This window comes from Lonchura striata, unplaced genomic scaffold, assembly GCF_046129695.1.
Source record: "Lonchura striata isolate bLonStr1 unplaced genomic scaffold, bLonStr1.mat Scaffold_92, whole genome shotgun sequence".
Lineage (NCBI taxonomy): Eukaryota > Metazoa > Chordata > Aves > Passeriformes > Estrildidae > Lonchura > Lonchura striata.
In genome coordinates this window covers 462,511-490,329 of record NW_027461191.1, presented here as the reverse complement: position 1 = coordinate 490,329, position 27,819 = coordinate 462,511, and the positions used below count along the sequence as shown (strand labels likewise).

The window sequence follows — 27,819 nt, the reverse complement described above, 5'->3', positions numbered from 1 at the left end:
CCTTAATCACCTCCTCCTCCTGGATGGTGTTATCTCTGAGTCATGTGGCCAGGCATTGATGGGGCCATTAACAGCAGATAAGGAAAACTGCCCTAAGGCAACTCCTACTCGGATGGTAACAGGAAAATATTTGTTTTATTTTTCAGTCTTGGACAATATTGGATTGCTTTCTCTGTAATATTGATTAGTTAATAATCAATGAATTATTGATACTGAATCAATTTCTTTGTAATGGTTATTAATTAATAACCAATAATCAATCATGAATATTTGATTGATTTCTTTGTAATATTGTGAAAAATGCAGATTGAATGATGCGCTGCTATTGACTATTGATAACTCCCTGCCATTGATTTATGATAATCTGCTATTGATTATTTATAACTCCCTGCTATTGATTATTGATAACTCCCTGCTATTGATTTGGATGTGTGGAGATGAAGGAACAATGGGAATGGAAATCTCCTTTTTTTTCCTTTTTTCCCCATTTTTTTCTCCTTTTTTTGCCCTTCTCTCTCCCATGACAAAAATAAAGATTTGCTGAAAAATCAATAAAATGGGAAACAGAACTTTTTTAAAATTGCTTTTTTAAAAAAATTCAGTGAACAATTGGAGCTGGGTAATTGGTTCTTTAACGACTTTAAATTCGTGCTTTGGGTTTTTTAATCAATGCTTTAAAAAAGAACCTTAAAATCCAAACTGGAACAAACTCCTCCAGTGCCACCAACCCCACCAGTGTCCCCAATGTCCCCAAATGTTCCCAAATGTCCCCAAACCTCCCCAAATGTCCCCAAATGTCTCCAAAGTCCCCAAATGCCCCAACATTCCCCAATTGTCCCCAAACCTCCCTAAATGTCCCCAAACTCCCCAACATCCCAAAATCTCCCCAAATGTCTGCAGATGTCCCCAAATGTCCCCGATCCCCACTCAGGATGCATCGGTTTGCGGGGATGTCACCCCCCCCCCCCCCCCCCCCCCCCCCGTTTATTCTGGAAATATTTGGGGACATCTTGGGGACAATGGGAGGACTTTGAGACACTGGGGACATTTGGGAACATTTGGGGACATTGAGACATTGGGGACATTTGGGGACATTAGGGAAGTTTGGGGAGCTTGGGGACATTTGTGGTTGGGGACATTTTTGGGAGGGGTTGGGGACATTTTTGGGGGTTTGGGGACATTGGAGCTGTCACATGAAGAGCCCCCCTGGAGTGAGAGAGAAGAGGAGGGGACACATTAGGACATTGGGGACACTGGGGACATGGAGATGAAGGGGGACACCGGGGACATTGGGGACACCGGTGTCACCTCCCCACCGAGGGCCACAGGCGCAGGCTGAGCCCCCCGATGACGAAGGCCACCAGGGCCATCCCCGCCATGTCCTCCATGCTGGGCATGGTGGCACCTGTGGGGACATTGGGGACGCATCACTGACACCCCTGGGTGACACCAAAACCCCTGGGTGGCACCGAGCCCGTCCTGGTGGCACCGGCCACCCCCCGATGTCCCCAGCTCTGCTCCTGATGTCCCTTAGGAGATCCCAGTCCTGTCCTCAGTGTCCCCAACCCCATCCCAGCTGTCCCTATCTCCATCCCTGTGTCCCCAACCCTGTCCCCAGTATCCCCAACCCCATCCCAGGTGCCCCCAACCCTGTCCCAAATATCCCCAACCCCTTCCCAGGTGTCTCCAACCCTGTCCCCAGTGTCCACAACTCCATCCCAGGTGTCCCCAACCCTGTCCCCAGTGTCCCCAGGCATCCCTGGTGTCCCAAGACCCTCCAAACCCCGTTCCCGATGTCCCCAAGTGTCCCCAACCCCACTCCTGATGTCCCCAACCCCATCCTGGTGTTCCCAACTCTATCCTCAATGTCCCCAACACCATTCCTGATGTCCCCAACCCCATCCCAGGTGTCCCCAGCCCCAGTCCCGGTGTCCCAAGACCCTCCACACCCCATCCCTGATGTCCCCAGTTGTCCCCAACCGCATCCCTAATGTTTTCAAGTCTCCCAAACTCCATCCCTGATGTCCTCAGGTGTCCACAAACCCTGTCCCTGATGTCCCCAATATGCCCAGCTGTGCCCAAACCCTGTCCCTGATGTCCCCAAGTGTCCCCAAACCCCATCCCTGATGTCCCCAGGTGTGACCTCAGGTGTCCCTCACCTGCCACCACCACGGTGACCCGGTGTGGGGTGTCCCACGCCGCGTGTGTCACCAGGCAGCTGTAGCTGTCCCCCAGCGCCGCCACAGCCACGCGCAGCCCCGCGCTGCGGCTGAAGGTGCCGTCGGCCGCACGCCGGTGCCCGGAGCTCCAGCTGGGCCCCAGGGTGATCACCGGGCTGTCCCCCGAGGTGTCCCCCGGGTGTGGCCGGGTGTGTCCGTGGGCGCGGTGCTCCCAGCGGATCTCCACATCCAGCGGGAAGAAGCCGACGGCGTCGCAGTGCAGCTCGGCCGGGAGCCCCGGGGACAGCCGGGACGGCAGCAGGGACACCCGGGGAGGGGCTGGGACACGAGACAGTGAGCTGGGGATACTGGGAGGGACTGGGGGAAACTGGGAGGGACTGGGAGGGTCTGGGACATACTGGGAGGGAACTGGGAGGGACTGGGATGGACTGGGAGGGACTGGGACATACTGGGAGGGACTGGGACATACTGGGAGGGAACTGGGAGGGACTGGGAGGGACTGGGACATACTGGGAGGGACTGGGACATACTGGGACATACTGGGAGCCCCGGCCCCGCCCATTCCCGGCACTGACCAATCACGTGCAGCCGCAGCACCTGCTGCACCTGCCCGCGGGGCGCGCTCACGGAGCAGACGAAGGCGCCGTCGTCTGACACCGAGAGCGGCGGCAGCTGCAGCGACACCTCCCTGGCGCCCCCCGGTGGCTGGGAGGACCGAGGAAACGTTCGGCCTCAGTGGCGCCCCCCGGCGGCTGGGAGGATCGTGGCCATTCTGTGCCCAAAAACCCCCAGAACCCCCCCCAAAAAAAACCCAAAAATGCTCCCCAAACCCACAAAAATCACCCACTAAACCCTCCCAGAAACACACAAAAAACGTCCCCAGAAATCACCCACAAAACTCCCCCAAAAAAACCCAAAAAATGCCCCCAAAACCCCCAAAAATCACCCACCAAACCCCTCCAGGACCTCCCAAAAAATGCTCCCAAAACTTTCCCAAAAAACCATCCAATGCCCACAGCGCCCCCTAGCGGCCAGGAGGATCGAGGCTGTCCCGTGCCAGTGGGGCCCCCTGGTGGCTGAGAGGACCAAAGCAGTTCCATGCCCACAGCGCCCCCTGGTGGCCGAGAGGACCACGGCTGTCCATTGGCGCCTCCCAGTGGCCAGGAGGACTGAGGCCACCCACTCCCAGCAGCGCCCCCTGGCGGCCGGGAGGACCCAACCCCCCCCTGCTCGGTGGCGCCCCCCGCTGTCCCCGCAGGGCTCCGCAGCCCCTCCCCTCCCCTCACCTGCGTGGTGCCGGGGGGGCTCCCGTGGCCCCCCAGGAACAGCAGCACCCCCGGCGCGGCCTCGGTGCGGCGGGCGGCGGCCGAGTCGAAGGCCAGCAGGCGCCGCGTGGCGCCGTGGCGGTGCTGCAGCCGCTGCAGCGTGAAGGGCCCGGCCGGGGGCGCGAAGGCGCAGTGCAGCCACCCCAGCGCCCCCAGCAGCGCCCGCGTCTGCGGCGTCCGCATGGACACTAACAGGGACACTGCGGGGTGGGACAGGGCGTCAGGGGTGTGGGGACATCGGGGACAATGGGGGGACATTTGGGATGTGGGGACATCAGGGATGTGGGGGGACATTGGGGACACTAGGGACATCAGGGACAATGGGGATGTGGGGGGACATCAGGGATGTGGGAACATCAGGGACATCAAGGATGTGGGGACAACAGAGAGCCACTGGGGACATGGGGACAGTTCGGGGGCATAGGAGACATTGGGGGACATGGGGACAATGTGGGGACATTGGAGACATTGAGATATTTGGGCCAATGGGGAGGGGACACTGGGGACATCAGAGACATCGGGGATAATGGGTGGACACTGAGGACATGGGGACAATGCAGGAGCATAAGGGACAATAGGGGGACATCAGGGATGTGGGGACATTTGGGGGGACATCAGGGATATTGGGACAGTGGGGGGACAATGGGGACACTGGGGACAATGGGGATGTGGGGTGTCCTGGCTTGTAAGATAGGCTTGTATTCTATTTGCCATCTGTTGGAGGTTGGGCAGTTTTCTTATCTCTTCCAAGAACAATGTCTCCCTCCGGGGAGAGATCTTCAGTTCATGGACCATTGAATGACTCACTGCATGACTGGTAAAGTTACATCATCCCATTGTGAGATGCTCCACCCAGAGGGAGGAGCCAAGCATTCCTACCTGCATAAAATCAGCACTTTTTGAGACACTGGCAGCCACTTTGCTGGATTCCCAGAGAAGCAGCTTCTTCTCTGCTGGATTCCCAGAGGAAGACCAGGCCCAACTACTACCAGGCCTTCAGAGAAAACTCCACCCTTCTAGAGATCACCACTTCAGCAGCATTTCATCAGCCACCCCAGCAGGAGCAGCCTCCATTTTAACTGGACTACTACCAACACCCTGACTCCTCAGGGTGTCAGGTTTCTGTCTCCATTACTAGTTTTGTTTGTACTAAATACATTTTTGTAATTATTATTATTTTTATTTAGTTTTTTTCCTGGTAAAGAACTGTTATTCTCATTCCCATATCTTTGCTTGAAAGCCTTTTGTTAAATTGTGGTAATTCGGAGGGAGGGGGTTTACCTTTTCCAATTCACAGGAGGCTTTTGCCTTCCTTCACAGACTCCTGTCTTTTCAAACCTAGACATGGGCCTTGTTCATTTTTTGTCCCTTGTGTGTGTGTTGTGGGCTCGGGTCTGTCTCTAGATTTTCTTGTAGGCAGGGCCGGCCCTGTTGGCCGTGCGCAGCCCCCGTGGTTTTCTGGGCTTGTGCCAGTGGGAGTTGAGGTGTGTTGAAGGGCGCTGCTGAGGCCTGCCAGGTGTCCATGGCCATACCACTCTGATCTGATCGGTCTTGTCTGATCTCGGAAGCTGAGCAGGGTCAGGCCCTGCTGCTGCTGGGGACAGCGAGGACGACGTCAAGGATGACAACCTCTTGCTCCACCTGACCACCGGCAGGCTGAAGATGGTGGACTTTGATTCTGACATCTCCTTTAAAGCCAGGTTCCACAGGGAATTTGCAGATGAGTCCACACGCAGGGGGATGCTCCCAGATTTGGGCATTGTGCAGCCTGGCTGGGAACCAAAGGTTCCCCTTTGCTGGGGCAGATGCAGCTGATCCTCCAGTCGGCTGCCAGGCTGCTTTTGGCAGGGCTGGGGACATGGGCTGGGGTGGGTACGAAATGGGAGTGGGCTCCTGGCCCTGCCAACAGCCCCCAGCACCCACCGTACCCTGGGCTGGGGCTGGGCTGGGGCAGCCAGCACGACACAAACAAACCTCCATGGTGGGAGCAGAGGTGGGACTCCAGACCCTGTGCAGGGGCTGCTTTGCTTTGCAGGCAAGGAAGGGCTTTGGCTGCTCCACTGCCCTTGTTTGCTTTGGGATCACCATGGGGGCAGTGCAGGGGAAGGGAGAAAGCCTGGGATTCCCTCCCCATGGTGGGTTTTTCCCTGGCATGCAGGGGTTGGGCCTTCCTTAAGGCCCTGACAGAGGTAAGATCTTTGACCTTTTTTCTTGTTCCCCTTTTTCTCTGTAACCTATTTTCCATAATTTGATGTTTGTCTTTCTAGAGGAAGCGTTTCAGGTGGAGTCCAGTCTGGATCAGGACGTGCTTGGGAGCAGCTGCGGCGTGGATGGGCCGTGCCCTTGGAGAAGGCTGAGGGCATCGTTTGGGAGCAGCTTTTCTTCCAGCAGGGGATGGCGTGAGGTGGGTCCTGTCTGCTGGGGATGGTGGGATCAGAGCTCTGGGAAGATGGCAGCGAGCACAGGAGCGTCCTGCTCTGGGCAGCTGCTGAGGGCTGGAGGTGCCGTGGCTGGCTGCAGGCTGGGCACATGTCCTGCCCTCCTGCTCTGCTCCCAAAGGCAGCAGTGATGGGCAGCTCTGGGCACAGCTCTGGCACGGCCGGCATGGCCTGGGAACCGCGGGCGGCTGGGACAAGGGGACAGGAGCCTTCAGCTGACGGGGCTTTCTGGTTTCTCTCCTTGCAGCCGGGCTCTGCGGGTGCTGAGGCTGCTCTGGGCTCTGCCAGGGCCCTGCTGGAGCTCAGCACCGGGCTGCAATCAGCCAAAGGAGAAATGGGGTGCCCTGCAGCACAGACTGGCTTGAGCATTTTAGCAATACAGCTCAAGAAAACATGCAGCCACCCAAAAAATAAACTTGTTCAATAACTTCTGAAATGAAATCAATCTGGGATGACCCCAAATGACTTTTTGCAGCTTGCTCAAGCATTAGCTCAGCCCTCCTCTGAACTGTTCTCTCTTCTCCCTGCCTTTTACTTCCCAACTGCTCCCTCTTTTCCCCCAGTGAGTTCCCAGCCTATTCCAGTCTCCATCACACTGTTGCGTTCCTTGGTGCCCCTCGCCATGAGGAAGGCTGAGCCCCAGGCTTAGGGACTCATCCTGTCACTGGCTGAGGAGCAGCAATGTCTCAGAGGTCTGGTGGGATTTTAGTGTCATTCAGAGCTGCTCTCCAGCCCCCAGCTCTCCTCACTGCTGAGTTCCCTCTCCTTTTTCCTTGTCCTTGCAGCAGGATGAGCTCTGTGAATCCCCTGGAGCCTCCCCACTCTTTCCAGCCCACGCACCCACCTCAGTTAGGCTGAAGCTGCAGCTTCTCTGTCTCCTCTGGCACACCAGTGCAGTCTCCTGTGCGGGGAGCCCCAGCCCCAGAGTACAGCACTCAGCAGTGCAGTCGGGGCTGGAGCAGCTGCCCTGCAGCCCTGGCTTGGCTCTTTGTGGCAGGGAATGCTCCCTGTTTGCAGCTGTCCCTGCAGGATGGCCCCAGGGCAGAGCCCAGCCGGGCTCCCACTGCAGCCCCTGAAGCTTGGGGCAGACAGTGGTCCCAGAGCTGAGGTTCACAGGGAGCTCCCGGAGCTGTGCCTCGCACTCTGTTGCCGTGTGTCACCGTGCAGGCTGGCTTGTACGGGGTGAATGAACCAGCCCTGGTTTGACTGACAGGGGCCGGGCCCATCACATCTCTCCCAAGGCTTCAGGCATTGCCCAGGCCAGAATCTGAAGGGGCACAGAGATCAGAGCAGTGAAATCATCCAGACTGGGTTTTCAAAGGCCCTTCAGAAAGAAAGTCTTGAGAATAAAAGTGTTCTTTTTGCCACATGAACATCGGGGTGAGTGGTCTCTTTGGCTCCAACCCACTTTCCTCCCCGAGCCAACGTTACCCACTCCCTCACATGTCCCCCCCGTGCCTTCCCACTGCCTTGTCCTGTCACGGCTTCTGCAGCCCCTCATCCCTTTGTGGCCCCGTCCCCTCAGGGTCTCCCCAGCCCGGCCAGCCTGCCCGGCAGCAGCACCGCAGCCCCACAGGAGCTCCAGAGGAGCCCCAGCAAGAGGCACCTGGGAGCCCTCAGCAATCCAGCCAGCAACACACGGTCAGGAGGACACAGATGGCGCTTCCTGCCTGGGACAGGGCTTGTGGCCGTCTCCAGGCACCGCTCTCACAGAGATCCCCACAGCTCCAGCCCCTGCCCATCTGCTCTGTGGGCAGCACAGAGGCTTCAGCAGAACCACCAAAGGCCAAGGGGCTTCTGGCCATTTTCCCTGCAACCCTGCATGCCTGGGCAGCTTGCTGAGCCCAGGAACCCTTTTCTCCCTCTTCCCCTCAGCCCTGCAGAGCCTGGACAGCCAAAGAAAGATCCTGGGAGTCTGTCTATAGCAACACATCCTATATTTCTATGCTAAAGAAAAACAAAAGAAAGAAAAGAACAATCTTAAAGAAACGAAACATTCCTGCTGGCTCAGGTGGCCCTGCAGACAGAGCCTCTGCAATCAGCTCTCTGCAGAGCTCCAGCAGCGCAGCCAGCCGAGCCCCGACAGACGAGGCCGTCTCCTCCATGCCCTGCAGAGCCGATCACGCAGGTTGTCAATGGTGGAATATGGAGCTCTCTCTGCTTCCTGGACGATGTACGATGTTTGAACTGCCAGGCTTGCGACGGCAACACTGATGTCATTTTCCAAGCCTTCAAGGGCTGAAAGAGAGAGGAACAGAGCCATGGTCAGTTCCCACATCTGAGGGGACCCGAGGGGACTCTGTGCCAGGGCCATCCCAGCGGGCTCTAGCCATGGCCAGCAGGGAGCAGGGACCAGCTGGATCAGCCCGAAGCTGCTGGCCACGAATCCCCCAGGTGCCCTGAAAGCTCTGTGTGCTCTGCCCACGCCGGCCCTGGTCCGCACAGGGAGCAGAGCCCTCCGCAGCCGGGGCAGGGCTCGCAGCTCCCCCGGCAGCCCCCGCTGGCAGCCCGCTGCCCTCACTCACCCTCAGAGAGGAGCTGGAGCTCTTCCTTCCTCCCCCTCAGGTGCCGCCCGGCCGTCCCTGGGAACACAGAGCCTGTCAGGCCCAGGGCACAGCTCCCTGCCAGCGGCGCCGCCAGCCCTGTGCCCACACGCCCTCCTGGCCCGGCTCGTGGCTCACCCATGAACCTGACGGCCGCCTCTCGCAGGGGCTCCTGTGGGCTCTGCAGGTAGGGCAGGGCCCGGCGCAGGCGCTCGGCCACGCTGCTGCTGTCCTCTGCCAGCTGGAGAGAGCGGCAGGAGGGAAAGGTTGGCCCCGCAGCCCCCGGGCCGGGGCTCCATGGGCACCCGGCTGGGGCTGCAGGAGCCTGGAGCAGAGCCCGCGCAGCCTCGGGCTGCAGCAGCGGGCAGGGGCACAGCTGCCAGCCCGCACACCGAGCACCGCGCTCAGGGGCTGCTCCAGGCTGGGGCTGCGGCTTCCCGGCCCTCCTTACCAGGCACTTGGTGAACTGCCACAGCTTCTGGTTCTGCACCATCTGTACAAGATCCCTCCTCCTGAAGAACTCGGCTGCACAGAGCAGCGTTTCCTGAGAAGCCTGGAGAGCAGCAGAGACGCGGAGATGGCCCCACAGCCCAGGGCGCAGGACCCCGTCCCTGTGCCAAGGCCAGCAGGAGCTGCAGCCTGCGAGGCGCCAGGGCAGGGCCAGCCCAGCCCCTGCCAGGGGCCAGCGGCAGCTGCCGAGTCCTCACCTCTGCCACTTGCTGGTTCTCATCGTGGCAGTGGAAGAAGAGTGGCACCAGGCTCTGGCGCACGTGTGCCTTCAGGACCTTTTTTTCCTCTTCCGGAAAAAAATCCAGCATCTCTCGGAAGATAAACAGGGAGCACAACTGCACCTGGCTGTCCTCCTGTAGGAAAGGAAGGAAGAAAGACCTCAGCGTCAGCTGCTTCAGGCCCACCTGGGCACAGCCTATGAGTGCACAGGGCACAAAGTGTGCGGGCAGCACCCGCTGGCCGTGGCTGGAGGCTCAGAGCCTTACGTTGTCAAAGAGTGGCAGGAGCGCCTCAGCCAGCTGCAGGGCGAGGGTGCTGGTTACTGGGGCACCATTGCACAGGAACAAACCCCTGAGGAGAACCGTGGTCATCCTGAGCATGGTGCTGTCATCTTCCTGAAGGAGCTCCACGAGTCTTTCATGCAGGCTCCACATCCTTATGGCCATCTACTTGTGGAACACAAGTGTGTGAAACACCATCCTGCTGCCACAGGGCCCAGGGGCCCAAGGCCTGTGCCAAAGCCCTGGGGCAGCTGCAGCAGGAGGCAGGAGAGCTGGCAGCAGCTGCCCCAGTGCCCCAAGGCCAGCCAAGCCCCAGGGACTGCCTTCCCCAGCCCCACGCTGGCAGCACGGCTTCAGCCCCTGCGCTCTTCTCACCGAGACACTGGTGGTGCTGAGCGCCACGAGGCCTCGGAGTGCCAAGCGACGCCTCCCCCTGCACTCGCTCTGCAGGTGCTTGGACAGGAACTGCAGGATGCTGTCACGGCACTCACTCAAGTTCAGGTGCTCCAGGATCTGAAAGGCACAGGCCGGTGACGGGGGAGCGGCCGGCGGGAGCCCAGAACTGCCCAGGGCCGGGCCCAGGCAGCAGCACAGGGCGCGGGCTCCGTCCCAGGCACTGCGGCCAAGAGAGGGCAGAGAGCCGGGAGGCAGCTCAGCGAGGCAGCGCCGGCCTTCAGGCTCACCTCCACAAGGAACGCCAGGGCGGCCAAATCCCGGCACGGCGTGTCCTTGCTGAGCAGCCCGAGCAGGTGGAACGCAATCCCGGAACACGCGGCTTCGGATGCGCGGTGCATTTCTCTGACAGGAGGAAACACGAGTCAAAGCCCTCAGCCAGCGGGGGCAAACCTCTCCCAGGACTGCCTCACAGAGCTCTGGCCTTTCTCCACCACCCTGCAAGGGGCAGCTGAGCCCTCGGGGAGGTTGCTGCTCTTGGGCACGCTCCTCTCCCAGCCTTTTGCAGCCTCCTTGGCTGTCCCTTGGGGACAAGGCCTTCTGGCCCACGGCCACGGCGACTGTGTGGGGCACCTCGGGCACAGGGCACACATGCTGGGGACAGATGGGGAGCAGGGGGTCTCACCTGGCCAGCACGCCCACAGCACAGTGGTGGGTGTCAGCACAGAGCAGTGTGTCCCAGCCACGCTTGTCTTCCATGGCCACCACCACATCCTCATAGTGCAGTCGGCAGAGCAGGGCCTTGAGGGTCTGCTCTGCAAAGCTGTGCACAGAGCAAAGCCCAGGTCACGCTGGGAGCACTGGCCCTGCCCTGGGCACATGGCAGGGACAGGAGGACTGGCATGGAGCACCTGCTGGGGCTGGTGGCAAGGCCGTGTTGCTGCTGGCATCCCTTCCAGAAGGTATCGACCTCCTCTGGCACATCCAGAGTGCTGAAGAGCACTTGGAAGAGCAGATGCACAAAGAGGCCGGGGAAATGCACAGTGACTACATGTGGCACACAGGGCAGCTGGAGGATCTTCCACATCACCACGGTTGCCTGCAAAGGACAGAGCAGCCTGAGACAGCGCTCAGTGCAGAGGTGTCTGTGTGGCAGGGCCCGAGCACAGGAGGGAGATGCCCGGAGAGACACAGGGGGAGCACCGGGCCTGGTGGCCCTGGAGCTGCCCCGAGGCCAGGTTTCAGCCCAGCGCCTGAGGCAGGGAGACGCCGTGGGGGAGGGAGGATGGAGAGCTGCTGGAGAGGTGGCCTTGGGGCCAGCAAAGGCAGAAACTCACAGCCAGGGCAAGGACAGCCGCGTGGTCCCCATCGGAGGTGCACGTGCTGTGCTCTGGCCAGCTCCCCAGCACATCGAGGAGCACGAGCATGGCCGGCTCTGCAGTCCTCAGCGAGCACATGATGCTCTTCCACATGGCCAGAGCAGCTCTGTGGGGTCAGAGCTCTGTCTCAGAGGAGTCTGGGACACAGCAGCGTGGCCTGGGCGGCAGCGGGGAGCTGAGCTGCTCTGCCAGCCCTGCCTCTGCCCACTGCCCCTCACTGGCAGCACGCAGGCAGCCCAGCCCTGTGGGCACTGGCCCCTGAGGGGCAGGGGGAAAGCATGGCAGCCCTGGCAGGGGCCAGGGCTGGCAAAGGGAGCAGCCAGAGGGCCCTGGAATTCTCTGTGTCAGACACCTGGGACAGGCTGCACAGGGGGAAGGGCTGCTGAGCCCTGAGCCCTCTGGGCAGGTGGGCCCCGTACCTGTCACACAATGGGGCCACACGCAGGAGAGCCATCACCACGTCAGAGGGCTGTGCCTCTGTCAGATCCAGAAGGGGCCTGTACAGATTGTACTCAGGAAACTCATTGGCCACGAGCCACTGGTGGATGTACCTCACCATGGTGGGCACCTGGAGAAGGAAGGGGAGACTTGGAAAGCTGCCGGAGGAAGGAATGTGCCCAGCTGCCCCAGAGAAGTGCTTCCCTTGCCTCCACACTGCCATGGCCTCAAAGGCTCCCAGGGAGCAGCAGGCGTGGCTTGGGAGGCCAAGCAATTGCTGGGAGGAGAAAAGCCAGGCCACAGGCTGCTTACTTGCTTTGGGCTGGAAGGACCCTCCTCCACAAGCATATCCAGCAGGGCAGCGCTGGTCTTGGTTTTGAAGATGGGAGAGTACGCTCTGAGCACGGTGCCCATGGCGCTGCTCTCTTCCTCCCGAATCCTCTTCATGAATTTGCAAACCATCTGCAGCAGAAGGGCAAGAAGCCCGGGATGCTGCATGGAGTGCTCCGAGCACAGTGCTGGGCTGAGCAGTGCCAGCAGGCCCAGCCCAGGTGGGGATGGCTGCAGGTACCTGCGCTGTTCTGCGGAAGCGACCACGGGTGCGTTCCTGCTCTCGTGTGCGCTGCACGGCTGCACCTGGCAAAGAGCGAGCGCAGCCCGAGCTGAGGGGCTGCGGGAGAGGCCGGAGAACACAGCCCAGCCCTGCGCTGCCCAGGCAGGGACAGCCCCGCGACGGCCCAGGGCATGGAGCACGGCTGTGGGGTGTCTGCCCGGCCCCTATTCCAACCTGTCCATGGGCATGGCCCCAGGGGATGGCATGGCATGGCATGGCATGGCATGGCATGGCATGGCATGGCATGGCATGGCATGGCATGGGGCCAAGCTGGCTGCAGGCACCAGCCCTGTGGCCCAGCTCTGCCACTCACCCTTCTGCCATGGCTGGAACTGCTCCAGCTCTTCAGGCTGCTGTGCTGGGGCAGCTCCAGGGCCTTCTTTCTCCTCCTTCCCCCAGGCCAGCTTGGGCACGCTCGCAGGTCTGTGCTCTGCGACACTGCCTGGATTCATGGCTGCTTGCAGAAGGTGAAAAGGAAAAGGTCCAAGTCAGCAAGTGCTGCAGTTGTGCCTTGAGGGCACCTGCAAGAGTGAAGTCTTGGCAAGGCTACAGGACAGCAAGTCCTGCACTCTGCTCTTGGGGCTCCAGCCACAAGGACAGGAGACTCCTGTCAAGGGCAGTGAAAAGCAAATGCCACGGTCTGCCCTCGAGGGCAGCTGCAGAAGAGATGCCTCAGGAAGGCCAGGGGTCACCAAGTGCTCTGGTCTGGCCACGAGCTCACCTGCAGGAATAATACCTTGGGAAAGCTCTGGGTCAGCAAGGAACAAGTAGCTGTGCGAGGGCTCCTCACAGCACCGCTCTCTCGCGTCCTCTCTCGTCGTGTGCACCGAGCACTGTGGAGTGTAACTGTAACTTGTAACTGCCAACACCTCTGCCAGAGCGTGTCACCAAGGGCCCTTGGAATCCCTGCCCCGTTCCATTCCACGGTGACCATGCTGCACCGTGTCACCAAGGGCCCTTGGATCCCCTGTCCCGTTCCATTCCACGGTGACCATGCTGCACCGTGTCACAAAGGGCCCTTGCACGCACTGCCACCTGCCCTGGGGCCACCCCCAGCCCCCCAGAGTGGCCCAGGGTGGAAGGAATGCCTTGCCCCAGGTGTGTCAGGCAGCCCAACAGGATCTTTAGGAAGGGCTCAGCCCATCAGCAAACGCTGCCCTGCTCTGCGGGCTCAGAGCAGCAGGAGCCCCCGCAGCTGCCGACGCAGCCGCGGCGGGAAGGGCACGGGGCCTCCACAGAAGCTGGCACGGCCTCCTCGGGACACGTCCCACATGGTGGCCATCCTGAGCACGGCCGTGGGACACAGACCGGGAACGTGTGGGCCAGGGCAGGAATGCTGCTCTGAGCCCTGGGGCCCGGGCAGCGCTGACAGCAGCAGGTGAGGCACAGTCCCTGCCCAAGCAGAGTTGCCCCGAGCCCTGGCAGCAGCGGTGCCCGTCTCCTGCCCAGAAACCTGTGCCCCAAAAGGGCTTCTCTGCCAGAGGGCAGCCAAAGCTGGTGTGTACTGGGGGCTGTGCTCCGTCCTACAGGGGCTGTTGGTAGCAGCACCTGCAGCAACTGGTGGCAACACTTGGTGCGTGTCAGATGTTGTTGCTCCTTCCTGGGATGATTTTTTCATGGAAGGGATTAGCAGCAGCACAGAAACACCAACAGCTACTGAACTTCACAGGACAAAGAGACTCCACTGAAACACTGCCATGTTTCCTTGTGCTTTTGTGTCTTTCTTGCACTCTGAAAGAAAAAGAATTGGCCAAGCCCTGCTATTCAAATCTCCAGCTGCTGTGTGTCTTCCTGTGGCAGCTCACTGCAAACACAACTGGCTGCCTGCTCAGCTGGGCAATGGACGGCCACAAACAGGGAGGGCCCTGGTGAACATCTCTTTGGTCTCATGGGGCAGCGAGGGCACAGGAGACAAAGACTGCTCCTCCCGAGTTCATGGGGCAACAGAGAGATTTTATTTCCCAAGCCCCCCCTTACACAGGGCATTTGAAAGACCAGGCCTGGAAGCTCTCATTGGTTTGAGCTCCACGCCCCTTCAGGTTCTGGCCCGTGAGGTGCCTGCAGTTTTGGGAGATATTTGATTGGTCAAGACCCCTGTCAATCATGGGAACACCTCACCCTCCTTTTCTTTATAAAATTCTGTGTATTGTTCTCTGTCACCCATCTGCAAGGGCCCTTTGCAAACATGGGGACAGAGGACAGCGTGCATCTAATTTACACTGGAACTGCAGCATTCCCCTCCAAGAACTGTTAGGGGAGAACTCAGGCCACAGGCATAATGCTTCTTGGTTACAAATTGAACTTATCTCTAAAAGCAGAAAGCTATTTAACCCTGAGCCCATTTAACACTTAGAGAAAAACCCAATTTTATAAAACAACCTTTCAGCACTTGATCCCTTGGAAAAAAACCCAACTCCCAGAAAACAATCTGTAAACAGAAAAACTGTTTGCAAACTTGAGAAATAATTTGTAAACAAATCAAATCCATCTATGAACTGTCCATGAGGCAGGTGATCATTTGTAATGCTGTCTGTGGTTTCCAGTGTCCATATTTTAGGCAGCTGTATTGTACTGTTGTAGGATTTATTGTAAAACATGAGAACAGACTCAGAGGGGACGAGGGTGTACCCTCAATCCAACCCCTTTCCCCTTTTTTCTTTGTATAAAAATAATAATAGGAACAGAACATGGACTTTGAATACTCTTAACTTATGCAACGTTTCATCCACATTTACTGATAATATTTGTCTTTATCAGCCAGGTTCAGGGCGAAGAACTTGATTGGGAGATGTTTTGATCAGGGCAAGGAACTTGGTTGGGAGACATTTTCTGTATTTATATTTTATCTAGTGCAAACCATATACTTTTTTCCCTTTGTTAGAAGCTAGAAATTTTGTTATTGACTTTAATAGCTGACTTTTCACTTTTAAAATGATGACAAGTGGCAGAATGTCAGTGAAAATCTCTGCAACTGCAATTTGCTTATGATAAATCAATGTTCTATGTGTACCTCAGTGGATATTCTTTGAATCATACCAGTTTATCTTGAAGCAATGCAAGAATAATTACTCAAATATTAAGAAAAGACATGTTAATGCACATACTAGGACTTCTTTAGGACAATGATTTACTAAAATATGAATATCAATCTAATATCGATATCCAACTGAGATGGACAAAAACTCTCTAAGGGTTTAAAGTTAGAAAGTGTATGTTTATTGAGACAGCTGGGCAGTACCTGGGATAATTCCCTAATGCACACTGCAAAAATCACAGGTATTACAAAGCTTTTATATTTGCAGAAGTCTTGAATACACAAAATATGAATGCATATTCATATCCCTGTCACTTCCTCTGATCCGCTTCACATGCTAATTGGCAAAAAGGCAATTAAGCATGTGTAGTTCTGTTCCCTGAAATGAGTCAGGGGTCCATTTTGGGGAGGGGTCTCCAAAATGAGGAAGTCTTCCTCGTTCTGACCTTTCTGCCTTTCCCATGCACACGTGACAAATGAATCCTTGCCGTTTTCCTGTGCTTAATGGATTCCTAAAGTATGGGAAGTCTGCAACTGTTTTTGTGTCCCTGAAATCTGTTTATCACATTCTGTTTCACATGATAAGCACAGCTACCCAAGCATAAAGCTGGCAAGCAATGAGTTAATAGATCCTGGATATCTTATCTAAGATCCAGCTACTGTTAACTATGAACAAAGCCCATTTATCTACTTCCGATAAGTCAGCAACATCTAATTTAACTATCATCTTAACTTTCCTAAAATTCTTAATTCTTCAAAATTAATGTCTCACCGGGATTGGGGACAGGGAATGGGAATGGGGACAGGGAATGGGAATGGGGACAGGGAATGGGGAATGGGAATGGAGACAGGGACTGGGAGTGGTGACAGAGACAGGGAATGGGGACAGGGACCAGGAATGGGGACAGGGAATAGGACAGGGACAGGGACAGGGACAGGGACAGGGACAGGGAATATGGTACAAGGATCAAGAATGGGGTCCGGATTGGGATGGGAGCAGGATGGGAATGGGACAGGGGGGACACGGGAACAGGCAGGGGCCAGGGGAGTATGGAAGGGGAGTAAGGAATGGGGCAGCCGCTGCAAGGGGACGAGGCGTTGGGATGGGGCACATGGGGACAGTTCCAGGGCAGGGGGTCCTTGACCTGCTGCCCAGAACCTCCACCAGGGTCTCCCAGGGCAACTGGAGCCGCTCAGCCTGGGGTGCCCAAAGCCCTGAGAAACTCCCAGGTCCCTCCCAGGAACCCCCAAGTCCTTCAAACCCAGCATCCCCCATATCCCCTGCAAGACCCCCCCCCTCCATGTCCCTATCCTTGTCTTAGCTCAACATCTTTATTTTTGCCTGCTTTTAAGAGTTTTGAAAGGGCAAGTGAAATGAAAATAAAATCCAGGCCACGGGGAGCCAGGAGGATGTGGATCCCCCCAGCCGGGTGTCTTCCCAACATGGATCAGCAGCACCATGGGTCACCAGGGCTCTGCCCACCGGGGCTCACTGGGGATCAACCAGCACGGATCCTCCCATGGGGGATGGAGCTGGAGCAGCGCACGGAGCTCTTCCCACACAGGGGCACTCGCAGGGCTGCCCTTCGTGGTGCCTCTGCTGGTTTGAGGTCAAGGCTGAGCCGTGTGATGAGCTCTTCCCACACCTGGGACACTTGTGGGGCCTGGGACATCACCAGGAGCGGGGCTGGGATGTGCTCTGGTGCCTGCACATCACCAGGAGCAGTGCTGGGATGTGCCCTGGTGCCTGGGACATCACCAGGAGCGGGGCTGGGATGTGCCCTGGTGCCTGGGACATCACCAGGAGCGGGGCTGGGATGTGCCCTGGTGCCTGGGACATCACCAGGAGCGGGGCTGGGATGTGCTCTGGTGCCTGGGACATCACCAGGAGCGGGGCTGGCTCTGATGCTCTCCAGTGCCTGGGACATGACAAGGGGCGGTGCTGGCTGGGGTTTGTTTGGTGCCTGTGCAATCCCAAGGGCAGTGTCACAGCGGGGCAGCTCTCAGTGTCCCCAGCAGGTCACAGTGTCCAGGGCAGCCCGTGCCAGCGGTCACTGCGCACACGGGGCAGGCTGGGCTGGACAGGGGACGGGGCAGAAACGCTGCCCCAGGACTGGGGTCTCCCCCTGCCTCTGGGGCCCAGCCCCTGCTGGGAGCGCCTTGGGCAGGGCACGGGGCTGCTGCTGGGCCAGGGGGACAGGCCGTGCCCCCTGTCCCCTGCTGCTGGGCCAGGGGGACAGGCCGTGCCCCCCGTCTCCTGCTGGTGGGCCAGGGGTGTTATGGACAAATTCAATTGGGGAGGCTAATTTTAGATAAATCAATTAACAAGAATTTATTAAGCAAGTGGTATTAAGCAAAAGAACAGCGCTGGGTGGCTGGGGAGCCTCTGCTCTGCCACGGCGCACCTTCCTCCTTTGACCTTTTTGTTTTTATAATCCCTTTTTTTTCCAGTTGATGTATTTTCTCTCTATGCACTCTGCGCCGGTGCAATTGGTTGCTGGGGGTCTTTTGTTCTGCCCTTGGTGGTCGTAGGAATGAAGGCTCCTCATCTTCCTTGCAGATTGTCCGTGGCCTAAAAGTTAACTTGTATATAATTAGTTACACAGTCTTCTATGCTAGTTGCATTCCCTACTCAGTTCAGATTCTTATCTCCTATATCGCTCGTTTTGATGAGCAAAACAATTTTTATTTATTACAATTCCCCCTTTTTCTCTTTACCAATTTGTTCATTAAAACGCTTTAACTCTTGGTAGCTTAAGACCAGGGTTTCATCTACTTCTAAGTCCCTGGGCAATGTTTCCTACCTATCTCTAATAAGTGTTAGATGAGCTGCCTCTAGTCTTCCTTTTACAATGTCTATGATTTTATTAAAAATGTAAGGTCTGAAAGTTAAACTTAGTAACAACAATATTACGGGACCTGCAATCTCCCTTATACAGAATTTCTCCTTGAGTGCCATACCCCGGAGTTTTGCACCCCTCAGGGTACCATGAGACCTTTAAACATTTACCTGGATGGGTGACAGCCAAGGCGGTTGCTATGGTTTCACAGCCCCAATACCCACACAGATATTCCCCAGGATAATGACAATATCCCCTCCCAGGATTGGAACTAGGACGCCAATAGGTAGCCCGGAGTTCAGGTTTACTCCATCTCCACATAGAGTCTGCCAAGTCTTTGTTAGTAACAAAAAAAATGGGAGCTACAGTGGTGGCATTATGCTTAACAACTTTCCCTTGGTCTGTTTTGGTCAGAGTCCAATTAAATGGCTGGTGTGCATAGTCCCCTTGACCAGGCCAGGTACAACATATAACTAATATGCACAGAATTTGCCAGCAAGGGTGGAGTCCAAACTGCCCCAGGGTTTGATTATCATTATCTCCCCATTCCCAGTGTTTGTTTTGACATGTTATTGCCGGGCTCACCTTTACCCTTGGGAGATCAGTATCCTTGAGGCAGTTCTTGAAATACTTTGAATTGTCCCAGTCTGAGGGCTCTTTCTTCCACCTCTTCTTATCCCTCTGCCTCTCTCGCCGACTTGGTTGCTCCGAGCCGCGAGGCGCACCATCTTCTCGGAGCAAGGATATTCTTCAGGAGGACCCAAACTCTGCTTTTGTTGCCTCTTTTTGAATGATTCCCAGCTTTTATCCTTCACTTGTGGTGAGTCACACTGAATCCCAGGTAAAGTTTTCCAGCAATTCCCTTTTATAATTTGAACAATTAGGGGAATTGGTTCATTGGAGTGGAAAAAACAATTTTCAAGCCTAGCCCCCTTAGTAAACACCTCCCACCACTCTTGGGATTCCCTTGGTAGGGTCCCGTTCTCTTCTCCAATCCTTAGGACTGACTTTGTCAGTTCTCTTTCTAACTGATAACACCTTTACAAATACCCCTAGGAGGAGTGCCTCTGTAACTATGGACCCACCACCGTTCCTGGCAAATTTTACAAATGTGGCATACAAAAGGGTAACAATCACAATCCTTATTTGTACAATATACTCTAAAATCATTAGTTATAGGATATCCATAGTCCAATATCTCACTCTACCAGCTGGTTCGTACAATTCTTACTGAGTCCACTCAGTCCATTTAAATGTGACCTTAAGATCCCCGGGCTGGCTGGTTATTCTCCAGGGCTCTTCGGCAGCAGCAGGAATCGCTCCCTTTATTCGGCTCGCATGGGTCCACCCCTCCTCGGCGGTTCTGACTGCAGTTTCTGTAGTGAGTAAAACAACATAGGGGGCTTCCCAGTTTGGGGTTAGTGAGGTTTCTTTCCAGGTTTTTTATTAACACCTTATCACCTGGATTTATATTATGGATTGCTAGGTCTAAAGGAGGTTGTTGCACTAGTAACCCAGCTCTTCTAAGCCCTTCCCGAGCCTTCATAAGTTGCATGACATATTGGTTAATTTGTTGATTACTTATTTCAGGGTGATCTATAGGAGAATCCATGTCATAAGGCATCCCATAAAGCATTTCAAATGGAGAGATTCCAATATCGGTTCTGGACTGAGTTCTTATATTTAACAAGGCTAAAGGTAAACATTTTACCCAAGATAACTGTGTTTTATACATCAATTTAATTAGTTGTTTCTTAATTTTCCCATTTACCCTTTTCACTTTACCTCAGCTTTGTGGATGTCAGGGAGTATGATATTGCCACTTTGTTCCTAGAGCTGTAACTACCTTTTTAATTATTTTGGAGGCAAAGTGTGGCCCTCTGTCTGAGTCTATTACTTCTGCTAGTTCAGAGCAGGGGATTATCTCTTCTAGTAGTATTTTTACTACTGTTTGTGTAGTTGCCCTGGAGGTAGGGAATGCCTCTACAAAGTGAGTCAAGTGATCTATTATCACCAATAAGTGTTGATACCTTCCTACTTTAGGTAAATCAGTAAAATCAATTTGAATGTGGGAAAACGGTCTATGTGCCAATTCCCGTCTCCCCCATTTCCCACCCCACTCAGGATTTCTCACACCTGGGTCTACTCCTGGGTCAGGAGTCTCTTCAGCCCCTCTAGAAATCTCAGCCCTCATTCTAGAGAGACTGCAGACTGTATAGAGAAAGCTTACCAGATTAAACACCAGGAAGATGGTCTCTTTAACAGTCAGGGGAGACGGAACATTCTCTAATAGGGAGCTAAGAGATTCAGAGGAGAAGAAGGAAAGCAACGGCTGAAAAGCCTCATCCCCTGCTTCCCCTCTAACAAACTGGCTGCACAAGCAGGACCATGAGCCATGCATTCCTGGAACAGACTTCAGCACCTTCATAAACCCTCTGCAAGCCATTACACCCAAGCCCCACCCGATGGATATTCTGGTCAGTGCCCTTCTACTGCAAAAACTACGTATTAGGGACAATACTGGAGCTATTCCTGGATAAAAAAAATAAACATAGAGACCATAGAGGGATTAAGATCTCAAAAAAAATCCTAGGGACCAGGAACACATACAGGCCTCCACTCTAAAAGACACTATGAATTCAAACAACAAAGCCAGTAACTGCTCCATACTAACACAAAGTAATTGGAACCAAAATATGATTAGAACGTTTTTGGTTTTTTTTTCATTCTCTCCAGCCACGAGATGGGCAGCAAAATATTTGTCCTAGTTTGGGGCAAATTTGGGAGAAAAACCTCTGGAAGGAGCCCCCAGAAAACAAACCCCCATGGCCCCTCCCCACCCACCTGATTCGGGAAGAATTTTCTCTGAGAGAAGTGGAAAAGAACCTGTTTATTTAACAAACAAAACCCTTCCCAGCACTAAAAAAATTAACAACACCAGGTGACAACAGAATTCTTTCACCACTCTGCAGAGATGACAAATCCAGGAAGTCTCTCCTGGGGGTGGTCGCCGGGGTCTGGGCGCTGGGGATTGCTCTGGGCACTGGGGATGGCTGCTGCAGATCACAGAGTGCAGGCTCTGGGTGCTCCTCAGTGTTTAGAGGGTCCCAGTCCAGAGCAGGCTGGATGGTATTCAGGAAAGGGAAAGGGAAAAGAAACAGTCTACGGAAAGAATTGGACTGCTTAGCTAAACTAATTTAAAAAGCAAAGGCAAAAGCAAAAGCAAGCAAAAAAGCAAAGCAAAGCAAGCAAAAGCCAGCAAGCAAAGCAAAGCAAGCCAGCCAGCACTGGCCTCTTCTAGACAGCAGAGCATGGGGGGAGGTGAGCCAGCTGATAACAAGGCAAAACAAACCTTCACTTTCTGAGTCAGTTCTGAGAGCACAGAACAGAATATCAAACATAAACAGAACACACGATTGGAGATACAAACACCATAATGTCACCCTTGGACATTCCACCCCTTATCTCCATATCTTCAACATCATCTAAAAACTCCATCAAGTAAAAACTTCCATCTTTCACTTACTCATACACATTTCCTTCCATCTCATTTACTCAAACTTTTGACATTTACACATTTCCTTCTGTCTCATGTCTGTGTGTTTTCATGTACAGACACTGGCAGTAACACCCAGCAAACAGTGATATTTGCACATGAGTCTCACCCCACAGTCAGATCCCCCTGAGGTACACATCATGTTGCTCCATCTCTCTGCATTATCCACCATGTACAACCTGGTCCCTGAGCAAAGACAATCCCACAAATGGGTTTTTCTTACTTGAGGCAGAACTGATCCACACTGATTTCCCTAACAAACCTCTGGCATGTGCCTCTGGGACTTTATCTCCATCTAATATATTCAGGGACTCAGACTGGGCAGGACCTGCTCGATTGGTGGAACCTCGGCTGTTAACTAACCAGGTGGCCTTTGCTAAATGTTGCTCCTATGTTTTGAAAGATCCCCCACCCAATGCTTTTAAGGTGGTTTCTAACAGTCCATTGTACCTCTCCACTTTGCCTGCAGCTGGTGCATGGTAGGGGATGTGGTACACCCATTCAATGGCATGTTCCCTAGCCGAGGTGTTGATAAGGCTGTTCTTGAAATGAGTCCCATGGTCTGACTCAATCCTCTCAGGGGTACCATGCCTCCAAAGGACCTGCTTTTCAAGGCCCAGGATGGTGTTACGGGCTGTAGCATGAGACACGGGGTAGGCTAGGCTTCCAACCATCCAGTGGTGTCTTTTACCATGGTGAGCACGTAGCGCTTGCCGTGGCGTGTCTGGGACAGTGTGATGTGGTCAATCTGCCAGGCCTCCCCATACTTGTACTTGGACCCCTGCCCACCATACCACAGGGGCTTCACCCGCTTGGCCTGTTTGATGGCAGCACAGGTCTCACAGTCATGGATCACCTGAGAAATACTGTCCATGGTTAGATCCACCCCTCGGTCTCATGCCCACTTGTAGGTGGCATCTCTGCCCTGATGACCTGAGGCATCATGAGCCCATCGAGCCAGGAACAACTCCCCCTTGTGTTCCCAATCGAGGTCTATCTTTGATACCCCTATCTTTGCAGCCTGATCTACCTGCTGATTGTTTTTCTGCTCTTCATTAGCTCTACTTCTGGGGACATGGGCATCTACATGGCGAACCTTCACAGGTAGCTTCTCTACCCGGGTAGCGATACCTTTCCACTCTTCAGTAGCCCAAATAGGTTTTCCTCTACACTGCCAGTTAGCCTCTTTCTACCTCTCCAGCCACCCCCACAGAGCACTGGCTACCATCCATGAATCAGTGTAGAGGTAGAGCTTTGGCCACTTCTCCTTTTCTGCAATGTCTAGGGCCAGTTGAACGGCTTTGAGTTAAGCAAGCTGGCTTGATCCACCTTCTCCTTCAGTGGCCTCTGCAACCCATCGTGTGGGACTCCATACAGCTGCTTTCCACTTCTGATTCATCCCTACCATGTGACAAGAACCGTCAGTGAATGGAGCATAATGGTTTCCTCTGCTGGCAGTTGGTTGTATGGTGGAGCTTCTTCAGCCTGTGTCACTGGTTCTTCTTCTTTATCTGTGACACCAAAACTTTCACCTTTGGGCCAATTTGTAATTATTTCCAAAATCCCAGGGTGATTCAGTTTACCAATATGGGCACGCTGCATGATGAAAGCAATTCACTTGCTCCATGGAGCTCTGGTGGCATGGTGGGTGGAGGGAACCTTTCCTCTGAACATCCACCCCAGCACCGGTAGTCGGGGTGCCAGGAGGAGTTGTGCTTCCATGCCAATCACCTCTGAGGTGGCTTGGACTCCTTCATAGGCAGCCAAGATTTCCTTCTCTGTTGGGGTGTAGTTGGCTTCAGACCCTCTGTAGCTCCAACTCCAAAATCCCAGTGGTTGGCCTCGAGTCTCCCCAGGCACCTTCTGCCAAAGGCTCCAGGACAAACCATGGCTCCTGGCTGCAGAGTAGAGCACGTTCTTCACATCTGGTCCTGTCCTGACTGGGCCAAGGGCTACAGCATGAGCGATCTCCTGCTTGATCTGGGTGAATGTTTGTTGCTGCTCAGGGCCCCAGTGGAAATCATTCTTCTTTTGGGTAACCAGATAAAGAGGGCTCACAATCTGGCTATACTCGGGAATGTGCATTCTCCAGAAACCTATGGCACCCAGGAAAGCTTGTGTTTCCTTTTTGCTGGTTGGTGGGGACATAGCTGTGATCTTGTTGATGACCTCAGTGGGAATCTGACCCCGTCCATGTTGTCACTTCACTCCCAGGAACTGGATCTCTCAAGCAGGTCCCTTCACTTTACTCTTCTTGATGGCAAAACCAGCTTCCAGGAGGATTTGGATGATTTTCTCTCCTTTCTCAAACACTTCTGCTGCTGTGTTCCCCCACACAATTATATCATCAATATATTGTAGATGTTCTGGAGCCTCACCCTTTTCTAGTGCTGTCAGTCCATGGCAGATGGGGGTGCTGTGCTTCCACCCCTGGGACAGTCGGTTCCAGGTGTACTGCACGCCCCTCCAAGTGAAAGCAAACTGAGGCCTGCATTCTGCTGCCAGAAGAATGGAGAAAAATGCATTGGCAATATCAATAGTGGCATACCACTTTGCTGCCTTGGACTCCAGCTCGTACTGGAGTTCCAGCATGTCCAGCACAGCAGCGCTCAGAGGTGGAGTCACTTCATTCAATGCATGGTAGTCCACTGTCAATCTCCATTCTCCTTCAGATTTACGCACAGGCCAGATGGGGCTGTTGAAGGGTGAGTGGGTTTTGCTGAGCACCCCTTGGCTCTCCAGCTCTCAGATCATCTTATGGATGGGAACCACAGCATCTCGAGTTGTTCTGTACTGTCAACGATGCACTGTTGAAGTGGCAATTGGTACCTTTTGTTCTTCTCCCTTCAAAAGTCCTACTGTAGTTGGATTCTCAGACAGTCCAGGCAAGGTGTTCAATTTCTGGATGCCCTCTGTCACTACAGCTGCTCTCCCAAATGCCCACCTGAGTCCCTTTGGGTCTTTAAAATACCCCCTTCAAAGATAATCTATGCTCAAAATACATGGGGCCTCTGGGCCAGTCACAATAGGGTGTTTCTTCCACTCCTTTCCTGCCAGACTTACATCAGCTTCCAGCAAGGTAAAGTCCTGTGATCCCCCTGTCACACCGGTGATAGAGACAGATTCTGCCCCTACATGTCTCGATGGAATTAATGTGCAATGTGCACCAGTATCGACCAAAGCCTTATATCTTTGTGGCTCCGATGTGCCAGGCCATTGAATCCCCACAGTCCAGAAAACACGGTTTTCCCTCACCTCTACCTGGCTAGAGGCAGGGCCCCTCTAAGCCTGGCTATCCTTCTTGCCTTGGGCGTATGTCTTAGAGGTTCCTTCAAGGGGATCGGACATGTCATCATCATCATCATGCCTGGCAGTTTGGCTACGGGCAACTGGAGCTGCTCTCCTTTTGGTGGCACTTCTCTCTGGGTCTTGCCTTCCTTCAATTCATGCACCCGTTGTGCCAGAGCAGCAGCAGATTTTCTGTCCCATCTCCTCATGTTTTCTCTGCAGTCATGCAGGAAGAACCACAGCTCAGCTCTTGGGGTGTACCTTCTCTCACCATCTGAGGAACATCTACATTGCATACCAGAACCTCTGATCTGTACTGCTGAAATTTGGAAAAGGTCCTCCTTAATCTCCTCCCTGAGTCTCTTATGATTCTCTTCTTACCTTCTAATTTCTGCAGATGTGTTTGCACTGCTGCAATTCTGGCATGGGTTGGGCCATGTACAGCATCTGCATATGCTCGGAGTTTCCTTGCCATGTCGAGCACGGTCTCATCCCTCTCCTCCCGTTTCATTATTGCTAAAGCAGAAGCGTATTCATGTGGCCCAAGCCGTACAAGTTTTTGCCACATCACAGATGTACATGGTACCAAGTCTGGATTCCTAGTTGTTATTTCATCTGAGAAGATAATCTCTGCCACTGCCATTTCTCTCAGACGTTGGATCCCGTGTTCTATAGTCTTCCACTGGGTCTGCTGCATATAAAGATCATCTGCACACAGGTATCTTTGTGCTACACTTTCCAGAACCCGTGCCCAGAGGCTGTGAGGGTTAGCCCCCCTCATCATTCCTTGATCAATGACAGGATCATGTGACAGGGATCCCAAATGTCTCGCTTCAGTGCCATCCAGAATTGTAGCCTCGCCTGCAGCATCCCAAAGACGGACCAACCAACTAATTACTGACCCCGTGGCTCTCCCAGTCCATCCCAGTCTCTCCCAGTGCCTCCCGGCTGTCCATCTCAGCCTGGCGTGGCGCTGCCGCCCTTCAGCCAATCAGAGCGCGAGTCTCTGATGACTCATCAGTTGCCAGGCAGACCCACAGCGCCGCGTGCCCCGCACTGGACTCGGCCTCCCAGTGCCGCGCGCTTCATTCCCAGTTCCTCCCACTCCTTCCCAGCCCATTCCCAGTTCATCCCAGTGCCGCCCCAGTCCATCCCACTCCTTCCCAGCTAATGCCCAGTTCCTCCCAGTGCCGCCCCAGTCCTTCCCACTCCTTCCCAGCCCATTCCCAGTTTCTCCCAGTGCCGCCCCAGTCCCTCCCACTCCTTCCCAGCCCATTCCCAATTCCTCCCCAGTTCACTCCGAGATCTCCACCCTCTCTGCCAGTGCCCCCCATCCCCTCCCCTCTCTCTGAGTATCATCCCAGTCTTGCCCAGTTCATTCCAAGTCCCTCCCAGTCCATTCCCATTCTGCCCCATGGACACACCACCCCTCCTCTCTCTCTCCACCTTTCTCCCAGCTGATCCCAGTGTGTTCCCGCTCTCTCCCAGTCACCCCCACCGTGTCCATCTCGCTGGTGCCCTCGAGCTCCCAGCCCAGCCCCGGCACCTGCTCTGCTCCTTGGTGGATATCTACCCTGCCCACACCCAGCTGAGGTGGTTCCAGGGCCAGCAGGAGCTCTCTGTGGTGGCCACCGACATGGTCCCCAATGGGGACTGGACCCACCAGCTCCTGGTGCTGCTGGAAACCCCAACCCGGGCCAGGGTCACCTCCACCTGCCAGGTGGAGCACATCAGCCTGGACCACCCAGTGAGCCAGCACTGGGATACAGGGGAGGAATTGGGGGCGCTGGGAGAACCACTGGGATGTGCTGGGAGCAACTGGGAGGGAGTTGGAGAGATCCTGGTTTCAACTGGGAAAGGAGGTTGTAGGTTTGGAAGGGCTAAGAAGGGGTTTGAAGGATACTGGGAAGGGTGGGATGGGGTTCTGGGGGTCCTGGTGGGCACTGGGAAGAGACTGGGAGAGGATTTGGGGGTCCTGGGGCAGTGGGGGCAACTGGAAGGAGGCTGTGGGATCCTGAGAGGGACAGGAGGGGCTTTGGTGGGTCCTGGGGAGGTCAGGAAGGGATCAAGAGGGAGGTTTCAGGGGATCCTGAGTGGGTTGGGAGTGATGAGGAGGGTGCTTGGAGGGGCCTGGGTGCCTGTGAGAGTTTTTGGGAGATCCTGACCACTGTGGACCACCCAGATGCTGGTGGATGCTGCCGCAGCAAGATGCTGACAGGAACTGGAGACTCCTGAGTTGGGTTTTGTCTTCCTGGTACTGGGGATCGGGTTCTACCTGTGCAAGAGAGTCTGGGGGGTCCCGTGAGTCGTGTCCCCCCTCCCCCAGAGTGTGGGTGCTCGCCGGGGTCCCCAGCCCGGTGTCACCCCCTTTTCTCTGCCCACAGAGCTCCTGAGCCGCCGGCGGCCACAGCCGCTCCCTGTGACCTCGGGCCTGGCCGGGACCCCCGCTCCATCCCCACGCTGATTTTGGGGGGGTCGTGTCCCCCCAGCCCTGCTGTCACTCTACCCCTGCCCCCTGCTCCCAGTGTTCCCAGTAAAGCTTCCCAGTTAAACCCAGCCCAGTTCCTGGGGGCACTGGGGAGGGACTTGGGGGGACCCCACGGCGGGGCCGGCCCTGGGCAGGGAGGGCGGGTCCAGGTGGGGAACACTGCCTGCTGCGGGTCTGCCCGGCAACTGCTGAGTCATCAGCCCCGCTCTCGCTGATTGGCTGACTCTTCTCCACCGCGTTCTCTCATTGGCTGAGGAGAGGCCCGGCAGTGCAGAGAAGGAACGGGAGAGATCC

At 55.1% G+C, this 27,819-nt stretch overlaps 2 protein-coding genes across 2 annotated transcripts in view; one reads left to right on the top strand and one right to left on the bottom strand.

Moving 5' to 3' along the window:
- LOC144248828 (uncharacterized) overlaps positions 1 to 27,819 on the top strand; it is a 472,843-nt gene that overhangs the window by 68,677 nt on the left and 376,347 nt on the right. The window lies entirely within an intron of this gene.
- LOC144248823 (tapasin-like) lies at positions 1,207 to 25,548 on the bottom strand. The gene is made up of 5 exons (XM_077790806.1): positions 25,419 to 25,548; positions 3,467 to 3,705; positions 2,756 to 2,885; positions 2,160 to 2,498; positions 1,207 to 1,405 (listed from the first exon to the last, which is right to left on the bottom strand). The coding sequence occupies exons 1-5, from the start codon at positions 25,546 to 25,548 to the stop codon at positions 1,305 to 1,307; spliced, it is 939 nt and encodes a 312-aa protein (XP_077646932.1). The 3' UTR covers positions 1,207 to 1,304.